The sequence below is a fragment of the Cottoperca gobio genome, chromosome 22 (assembly GCF_900634415.1).
Source record: "Cottoperca gobio chromosome 22, fCotGob3.1, whole genome shotgun sequence".
Classification (NCBI taxonomy): Eukaryota; Metazoa; Chordata; class Actinopteri; order Perciformes; family Bovichtidae; genus Cottoperca; species Cottoperca gobio.
Genome location: NC_041376.1, coordinates 3,589,249 through 3,600,010, shown reverse-complemented (window position 1 = coordinate 3,600,010; position 10,762 = coordinate 3,589,249). Strand labels below are relative to the sequence as shown.

General features: G+C 41.0%; 1 protein-coding gene across 1 annotated transcript in view; it reads right to left on the bottom strand.

Moving 5' to 3' along the window:
* The window catches only part of mapkbp1 (mitogen-activated protein kinase binding protein 1), a 33,218-nt gene extending 23,414 nt beyond the window's left edge, over positions 1-9,804 (bottom strand). The window contains 2 exon segments of the mRNA XM_029461166.1: positions 4,287-4,378; positions 9,420-9,804. Of these exon segments, the coding sequence (XP_029317026.1) occupies positions 4,287-4,378; positions 9,420-9,539 (212 nt within the window). The 5' untranslated portion in view covers positions 9,540-9,804.
* Positions 9,805-10,762: the final 958 nt, after the last annotated feature.

Below are 10,762 nucleotides of genomic sequence, written 5' to 3'. Positions count from 1 at the left end.
ACACACACACACACGTAAGAATAATCTCTGTGTGAGGCGGCAGGCTGTATGTGTGTGTGTGTGTGTGTGTCTGTGTGTAGATGAACAAATACACAGTGATAAGTGTTTGCTGACTGTAAGCAGCTGACTCAGCACCCAATTATATTCTTCCTCATCAAGACACATACACCACACACACACACACACGCACACACTTATACTTCTATACTTCTGAGGACCCTCATTGACTGAGGGTTAGGTAATGCTACAACTACTTTGTACGGCGTGTTGTTTGACCTCGTCTGAAATCCAAAGTGTTTCTTTCTGTTGTGACGTCCACACAGATCAGCAGGAGTACTCAATTCATATTTAAAGAGGTCTGGTTACTAAAATATCCCCGAGCATTTCCATTTCATTTCAACAATACGTATTTTTGAAGTAGGACACTTTGAACCTACATTTACAAGTAAAAAGAAATAAGATAAATATCCTGAGAATGTCCTTTCCTAGCGAGAGAAATGTGCCTGTGACGGCCCGGCAGTGGTTTAAGTCTTGAATGGGATTCGTGTTATTCTCATCATGTGCAGCGGCTCACTGGGGAGCCTGGGTCGGTATGTGGAGGAGAAAAGTGACTCTCATTGATTTAATTACCTCAATTGAGTAAAGCTATTGCCATATTAACTGGATTAGCTGCAACCGCAAACGTTGGGGGGGGGGGGGGGGGAAAACAACAACGCTCCATGAACATTATTATTTATTCTTATTAATTTATCATAAATTGGTCACATGGGCCTGGACCTGTCTTCTGGGGAAGTGTCCGTACAGCGTAATACAGAGGTGTTTAAAATGTTCCTTATTTTTATAATGAGAATTGAAGATTGTGTCTCTCTTTGACACTTTCATTTAATCAACTTCAAATAAGTGAAAACAAACAGATCCTGATGCATTTAGAGGAAGGTGCCCTTGTCTTCAACACACACACACACACACACACACACACACACACACACACACACACACACACACACACTGCAGCAGTGTAACATGATGTGTTCAGGTACAGTTTGTTCCAGAGACCACCGACCCAACCCATCCTGAACCACATCTGCAATGCAGCAAGAAAAACACATAAAGAGAGCGAGCGCTGCAGAGGGGAGAGGACTGCTCTCTGTTCCTCCCTTCCTTCCTTTCTTTCTTTTTGTTTTACAACATTGTATAATAATATTATTTAATGTATTCATTTAACATTTCCTGTCTCCCTTGTTTCCTTCTTCCGTTTAAAAAAAAAGTTTTCTAAGGAATTTGATCATTTTATAAAAACATTCCAAAGCAGATAAAGAAAACTGGTGATTAAACTGGTTAAATGAATAATAACAACTTACATTAAAGATCCAAACATTTCACTAAGTACTGCAGTGATACTGTGTGTTAGAGCGTTTCATCTCCTTCCTGTCCAGTGAAAACCACTTATCTCCAGATGTGTTGGATGTTTGTGATTGTGTCAATGAGTTTACTTTAAGTACTTTAAGTACATTTTGCTGATAATACTTTACATACTTTTAATTAAGTAAGGTTTTAAATGCAGGACTTTAACTTAGTGGAGTATTTTCACAGTTTGGTTTTAGTACTTAAAGGATCTGAATACGTCTCCACTGCACATGGAAGGAAAGAAAACAGAGTCTCTGTCTCTCTCTCTCTCTCTCTGTCTCTCTCTCTGTCTCTCTCTCTCTCTGTCTCTCTCTCTGTCTCTCTCTCTGTCTCTCTCTGTCTCTCTGTCTCTCTCTGTCTCTCTCTCTGTCTCCTCTCTGTCTCTCTCTGTCTCTCTCTCTGTCTCTCTCTCTGGTCTCTCTCTCTGTCTCTCTCTGTCTCTCTCTGTCTCTCTCTCTGTCTCTCTTCTCTTCTCTCTCTCTCTCTCTGTCTCTCTCCTCTGTCTCTCTCTGTCTCTGCTTCTCTCTCTTCTCTCTGTCTCTCTCTCTGTCTCTCTCTCTGTCTCTGTCTCTGCTCTCTCTCTGATCTCTCTCTCTCTGTCTCTCTCTCTATCTCTCTCTCCTGTCTCTCTCTCTCTCTCTCTGTCTCTCTCTCTGTCTCTGTCTCTCTCTCTCTCTCTCTCTCTGTCTCTCTCTCTGTCTCTCTCTCTCTCTCTGTCTCTCTGTCCTCTCTCTCTCTCTCTGTCTCTCTCTCTCTCTCTCTCTCTCTGTCTCTCTCTCTCTCTCTCTGTCTCTCTCTCTCTCTCTCTCTCTCTCTCTCTCTCTCTCTCTCTCTCTCTCTATCTCTCTCTCTCTCTCTCGTCACATTTCATTCACAGTTTATACATGAATGTTTCTCTCTCCACATTAACCTATATTCACCCTCTCACCCCCGCCTCCCCGCCTCCCCCCTCTACGCTCCACTGACCCACATCACTCTCTCCGCTGTACACTGACGTCTTTTCATCCGTAAACTGAATATGAATCTTCTGATGTGACTGGCGGCTCCGGCCATTCAGCTGCCGCGCTCCGCCCACGGCCTCAGCTGATTGGACGGCTCTGTGAGACTCTGGAGGACATTAAAACTTGGACGTCTTCCACCGCTCGCCCTCTGACATTCCCATCATTCCTCTGGGTTCAGACTCATCCAAAAAGATTTAAAACTAACTCTGAGTGTCAGCGTGGAGAGGAGGGCGAGCTGCTGGAGACGAAGGTTTGTCATGTAATCTTCTAAAACACAGATTCACTTTCTGGAAGATTCGTCATGGAAAAGCCTGGCTCTCCTCTGATCTGTGTCTGAAAACTAAGAAAATCTCTGAGAAAAACTGTGTAAAGATGTAAAAATAAAGAATAAAATGTGTTGAAATGGATTTACAGAGGGGCGTTGAGTTACTGTGTGAGTAAAACAAACTGTAAAACTCCATGTTTAAGAAACAAAGATAAAACCTCATCAGCCTGTTTATGAGTTAAACAAACATCTCAAACAATCCTGATCCTTCAGGTTCAATGTGTTAAAACCGGCTGCTGACAGGTGAGGATTGTACCTTCACTTCAACAACAAAGATTAAGTCTATTATGTAACTTTAACAGGACAATTTAACAAACACGTGTTCACTAAACTCACAAACATTTACTCAACACAGAGTTTAATCCTTCATGTGTTAACTGAGCTCCACCCTGCAACTTTAAAAAGACTCCTTGAGTGGATCCAATGTGTCCTCCTTCAAGTTACTGTAATCATTTCAAAAACTCTTTCCAGGAACTCCTGAAACCTTGGAGTACCGCTGAGACCAGGGCTGAACGATATGTGGAAATAATCTAATAATAATAAATTGAATTTATATATTTTCAAGACCTCAAAGCCGCTTAATCTAATTTAAATGTTTTCTTTCGGAACAATATTGCGATTGTGATTCAGTATGGAAGTTCCTTATCTTCTGTATTATTCACTATAAGCAACGCATCCTTGTGTAGTGCGACCAACACAACATACAAACTGAACGTTCTGATCAGTAAAAATGTTCTTCTATTCTCGTTAAAAGACCCCCAAAACCCTGTGAAGCACCCTCACAGATCCCTTGAACCCTCTCAAATACTGTAGACTCCTGGAACCCCCAAAAAAACAAAGTTCAAGGGTCCCTGAATCCACCTCGGGGTCTCTCATAGTTCTCATAGCTGTGGGTAAGGTGCCTTGCTAAAGGGTAAATCCTACAGCAGATTGGAGTCTTGTGGTAAATATCAGAACCATGGCTCCTCAAGGACCGGCCTATGTGTGTGTTGCCTCTTTGAACACATGATATGTTTAATCTGATAATCTGATCATGTCATTAGCCTTTATAATCCTGACCATGAGACACAAAGCCACTAACGTTACCGTCTGTTGAGTTATTTTTACACTCCTGTGTGAAGTTTATACATACAATCACCTCAACTGTAAACATGTCCAGAGTCCAGCATACAATAACACAGTGTGCATACCTTATATAACACATCAGTGTGTAGGCCTCACAGTGTATGAGGCTTTATAGCACAATATAAATGTACTGTGATAAAGTAAACACACGCATCACTACCTTTCACTACACGGTTTAAACTAAAGATATTTAAACTTCACAAATCTCTTTAGCAAAACTAAACTTCGACAAAAACCAAAACACTTGTTTCAATGTTTACACTTCCACTACTTTCATTACTCAGACACTGCTGCAGAAACAATGACATCCTTGATGGTTGACAAATGACCCGACCCTCATTCATAAACACGCACACACACACACACACACACACACACACACACACACACACACACACACACACACACACACACAGAGTGTATCTCACCCGGCAGGATAAGCCAACTGTCCAGTTCGGGGGTCGCAGGCCAGCGCTCGGTTCCCTGGAGCTGTGATGCCCAGAACCTTCTCCAAGGTCACCTAGAGGGCAAAGCATCGAGTATTAGTTACATTCAGACATGAAAAGCAGATTTCCAATCAATAAATCCAGACACCTGAACATAGATTAGATTAGATCAAGACAACCAATAACAATTCTTGCACCAAAATACCTGCAACAGCTTCAAGAATCCCTTAAACCCCCCCCCTGACCAGTGACCTTTCAAATAACTGCTTGTACCCACCGCCTTGTAGCCCTGTCACAAACCTTTTTACTTCTTCAAACACACCAAAAAACACCAAAATCATCTCACTTAAGAACCCTGAGAGCCCACTCAAGGATCACTAGAAGGTCTTCACAGGTCCAATGTTTTGGACCGAATGTGTAACAGACCCCAAACAAAGAGACCCCCCCATAACACACCACTACAATTACAAGGACACGGAGGGAGTTTGGATAGAATGTGAACATAAAACCACAAAAAACTAATAAAAAGCCTGTTGTTGTGAGAATAGAGAGGCAAACCACACACATTCTTTGGTCATAAGAGAGTGTGCATGTTACAATTAACGGTCCTCTGGGATGTGCAATACCTAAAGAATGCAAAGTCATGAAGTTGGTATAAGACTGACTCCCTACTATAGTGGTTAGAAATGATAAGATAGATTTAAACGGAAACAATGAGCTGAGAGTGAAAGAAAATGTTTTGTTAGTAAATGGATGATTTCTGACACAGTGGGAAATGCTTTTGGACTTCTGTTCAGGCGACTGCACACCGTTTTATGAATGAAGCTTGTGAGGTGTTTTTAAGTGTTCAGTAGTAACCAATGAGCTTGAAGCTGAGAGCCACAGACAGGAAGTCTATACTTAACCTTTAAATGGACCTGATTGAATATTTACAGCATACACACACACACACACACACACACACACACACACACACACACACACACACACACACACACACACACACACACACACACACACACACACACACTTACTTTGTGCTCCATGGTTCTAAAAAGTCTCTCGTTTCTAATCAGATTGTTGTTTAGTCCATCAGTGCGTCTCACTCAGTCTGGTTTTAAACCGGACTAAACTTGGTCCTGTATAACTTTCTGTCTTCTCCACAGCTGAACGTCTCTTCAGTCATTCTGGGAATCACATGCCTGTTAGCATGTTAGCATGTAATCAGCTAACTGTGGTTTGGTGCTGTGCAGATAATGCTAAGCTAATAACGGGTATTTGCAGTACAGAGTCTGCACTGTGTGTGTGTGTGTGTGTGTGTGTGTGTGTGTGTGTGTGTGTGTGTGTGTGTGTGAGTGTCTTCCTCTCACATGACTCTCCCTCCCTCTGTACCAAACTCTATTTATGTTTTCACTGGTTTTTCCTCTCAGCTCTGCGTTTCTCTCTCCCTGTTCTGTCACGTTAAAGTGTTAGAAACACACTCTGATGAATCACCAGCTGACTTTATTTCTGCACAGACGTGCCACTGACCGTCGTCTCTTCACCATCTACAGACACAAACGGAGACTGTATGAAGTTTGTCTGACTCACAGGCCTACAGGAAACGTCCTGCAGTCAGCTGAGATCTGAGATCTGTTTAACTTCCATGAACATAAACATGTGGTCCAGGCTATAGATTGAGGAATCCATCATGTGTACACAGGGAAAGGATTAGGTCCACCTTCACTTAGTAGTCAATTTATATCTATTTCCTTCCCTCCTTCTTTCTCCTCTCTCCATGATGATTAACACTTCCTTGGGTGTTTTTCATTACGCTAACCTATGCTTCCTCTCATCCTCTCTCCTCCCATGACCCGGAAATCGTTCCCCCTTCACCATCTTGGAGGATCTTCCAGATGAGCAGAGAGGGAGGAGGCTTCTGGAGGAGCTTAGAACGAGTATCCGAAGCGGAAAACCTTTATGAAGCGACATATAAATGCCACACGTGTCACAGCTGTGCGCCAAGGATTTCAAATTTGGTTTCGGCTCCTCCGGGTTGAGTCTTTCCCATCTCCTCTGCTCGCATCTCGACTAAGACACACTTTTCTTATTTTTCTGAGAGCAATATTCCACCCACACAAGATGTAACATGCACAGTACACCGGAAGGATCTAAAGAGCTCCAGCATCGCCACAAAGACGCAGCAGCTCTTCTACGCCATCGCCTCGTCTTGCTGTTCCTGCTCTGCTACTACAGATCCTGCAGATACTACGTTCACTCTGCAGCTTCACTGAACACAGATGTTTCTCAGATGTTTGAGGTCAAAGATTCAGACTGAAGAGATGTGAAGTGTTTCCCAGAGGAGATCATTACTGCACACACACACACACACATGCACGCACACACGCACGCGCACACTTTGTCCTCAGGCATGCAGAGTAAGGGGGGGAGGGGAAGTTCAGACAGTGTTTGAGCAATGACCGTTAGAAAGAAGGTAAATTATTAAAATCATTAAGGAATTTTCAAAATAAAAGAAGAAAACTGACAAAATAAAAGTCAGAAATTGTGACTAAGGGCTACGTGATCATGTGTCATTTTTTAAACACATGGGTTTATATTCTGCTGTGATGGATATTCACAAACAAAATGACTTTAACACAAACACAGTGAAGCCCTGGCTACTGGTCTGTTGTAACAGCCTGATAAGATTTAATTTCTGCAGTCGTCTTTATTGTTGTCACGTCTCCCAGTAACACAAAGTGTGAGATCATCTACTGCCAACATGTCTGAACACTTAACGCTCTCACATTGTGTTTAGATGACGGATCCTATAACAGAGACTTTATGTTTAAAATATGTAAGACATCTAAGACATTAAATAGTGCTAGATAGGGATACAAAATAACATATATTAAATATTAAATAAGCCTGAGCCTGTAGAACTTGAAGAATATTATGCATATAAACAGAAAGAAGTATTTAAAAGCCTCAATCCTCAGGAAAACCTTCAGTACTTCATCTTCCCTTCCAGTGTGTATTTATGTGTATACTTCCTCATATACACGTTTAACTACATTCCTCACATATATACGTAAACAGCCTGCATATCTGTGTGTACTTCTACATCAATACATTAATCTGTCAGCGATGTTCATGTTTGACTTTCTTACATCTTTAAAGCAGAACTGAAGAACTTCCATATTTGTACAAAGGATGTCTCTGTGTGTCTGTGTATCTGTGTATTTATACATGTTAATTTAATTTAATTACATATGCTCATCCCACGCTCATGATGATATACATTTCTACTTTTCCCATGAAGAAGAGACATAAGTGGAGTCATACAAAGTTTGTAGTTTATAAAGTCCTTAGAGCCTCGCAACATTCCCATTTTAAATATTTAGAAACTAATTCCATAACAATCTACCAACGTGTTCTTACACCTCTGTTACTAAGCTCCTGTAATGAACTTCTTCTTCTTCTCTTGTTAATCAACTGGCGACCGCTCAAATGTCTCACGCGGCCCTTTAGGGGAAACTACTGCAGACAAAATGTCCTCATAAAGTGATAACACACTTAAGACTGAGATCAGGTTTACATGACTGCTCACACACACTCATACGAGCAGCAACACAAAGCATTCTGGGAGTTTTACTGGCTGAATGAATGAAGCTGCTGACAGACGGACAGATGGAAGCCCTGCAGGGACAAACAGACAAGAACAACCTGCCGGACAGGACGCTCACTGTGTTTGTATTATTTCTGTTTCACTGAGTAGAGTGGAGCTCCAGGACCGCAGGCAGGACCCAGTCTGCAAGTCTACAACAATATTTTTCAATAATTAAAGAAAGTTGTAATTATTGTTAATGTTTACTACAGTCATTCTTCTGTCCTCTGCTCTGAGCCAAGAAAAGACAAGTCATCGTGTTTACAACCTTGTTATATTGAACTTTTCATAAAAATTAAAACATTTTATCAACTTTCGATCATTTTCAAGGTTTTGTATTGAAGTTAAAAATCCAGTAACACAAATCCAAACTGATAAAAACTGAACCGTGAAAATGATGGTCGAAACTTTATTGACTACGGCTGAACTGAACAAACTGCAGAGATCTGCTGCAAGACTCTGTGTGTGTGTGTGTGTGTGTGTGTGTGTGTGTGTGTGTGTGTGTGTGTGTGTGTGTGTGTGTGTGTGTGTGCGTGGGTGTGTGTGTGTGAAATATGCCAACACAGCAGAAAGCAGTCAGCTGTGTGTGTGTGTGTGTGTGTGTGTGTGTGAATCTCCATATAGCAGTGAACTTATATCTTTGTGAGGACCAGTTAGATTTTTAGACATTAAAAGTAAGGACATTCTTAAAAAGCAAGGAAATTAATTTAAAAGATATTTAAAGTGAGGGCATTATTTGTGAATTAAGACATTGAAAAAAGGACTTCAAGTCAAAAGACACATTTGATTTTGTAAACAAAGATATTTCCATAAAGACCCTACCACAGCTCTTCCACATGTATTTCTTGAAATTTTTTCACATTTTTAATTGTACATTTATTTGTATTTATCTCCTGACTTTTGCACTGTGTTTATAGTTATCAACCAAAACAACCAGACAAATTCCTTGTTTGTGAAATAAACCATAAAACCTTATGATTTATGATTACCTTATTTAAGCGTGTATGTTTGTTTTACCAAACTAAAAAAGGATGTTTAAAAAAGATACATGTTATATCTGTGATGCAACAAAAATATTTGCTTCTTAACTAAAAGCAAGGTTAAGTGATTCCAGCATGTTTTAGTGCCATGTTAAGACTTTAAAGCATATTTAGATGATTATTGGGATAATATCGTAAATATCGCAATTATTTTGGCCAGGATAATAACGACATGAATTTTAATATCGTCCCATGCCTACCTGCCTCAGTAGCCTACATCATATAATATTATTCGCAAGGATATTGTAAAAAAAACTAGTGATGATAACTTTATATTAACTGATATACTATCTGATGCAGAACATGAAGTGAATAAGGTTTAATATTACACTCAAGGTTAATATTAAAACAATAAATCGACATCTGTGTGTGTGTGTGTGTGTGTGTGTGTGTGTGTGCGTGTGTGTTCGCGTTGAAGCGCGTGCGCACCTTCTCGCTGAGGTCCTCTTTGTGCCGCGCGGCGCCGCTCCTCCTCCTCAGTTTGATGGACGGGGAGCGCAGCAGGTTCTTGATGCGGCTGCGGATCGTGCCGCTTCCCTCCGCGGTCATCGCGCTGTTAGCTGCCCGGCTAGCTGCCGGTCTCAGCGGCTAGCGGAGCCTTTCTCTGTCACGCTCTCCTCCGCTGCCGCTGCTGCTGTCATGCTGTCTGCGGGCCGAGTCAGGCCGGACCGGAGTAGGATGGATCCGTTATCCTGCTTCTGGTTCTGGTTCTAGGTTGATCCGGATCACGGGGTCCGGTTCCGCTCCTGCTCCGCATCTTATTCCTCCGCCGCAGCGAAAATATGAAGCGGCTTCAACACAGAGCCAGACCGGATTGAGCCGAGTGTCAAGACCGCATGCGGCAACGCAACAAAAACACTTCAGGACAGGCTTTTCAGAATAAAACTGCTAGGATCTCGGACTTTTAGCTTGTGTGAACTACTTAATTCTTTCTTGATATACTGTGTTTATTTATAAGTGTGTTTATTTAATATGTTAGCCTACTTCTTTTATTTTGGTTTTCATCTGCACTGTCCCTTTGCTGTACATTTTCCCGCTGTGAGGCAAATAAAGGATTACTGATTCTGATTCGGATCCTGATGCAGCCTATTTTTATATAAATCAATGTTTTCATTATTTTCTAATTAAGTTTAATTTTACACAACAAACTAACTTAGTTCTTTAGACAGAAAAAAGCTTTTAGGATCCCATTATAACTGACAGTATCTTTGTATGATTGAGGCTTTTGTACTGTTAGAAAGACTGAACTGTTTAAATGCTGTTTACACACTGCAGCAGTAGTAATAATCCAATAATATAATAATCTATGTAACAGTGATAAGGGATGCTGTTTACCATACTTTTACATTCAACAGTACTATTTCATATTTTAAGTGTTGATAATACGTCTGTCCTTTTGAATGCAGGATGTTTATTTATAATGGAGTACTTTTGCATTGTAGTCTTATCAATTTAACTCCAATAATGTCTGTGTATTTATATACTTGCTAATTATAAGAACAAAAACAACCACGCACTTTTACAAGCCGTACTTTTACTTTGACAGTGAAGCCTCTCACTTCCGGTGTCGTCGTGTCTGACTGCGATGGACGCAATTTACGTATTTTACGCTGCAGTGAACACATCACGCAGCAGCAGCGCCACCCAGCGGCAGAAACACGAACTGCAGCTTTACAGTGAACATCTTTTCAGGATGGGAATCAAGTTTATTACTAAGTAAGTGTTTATTAACTGTCTTTTTGTTTTGGTGCATAAAATAAACATAGGAAGAG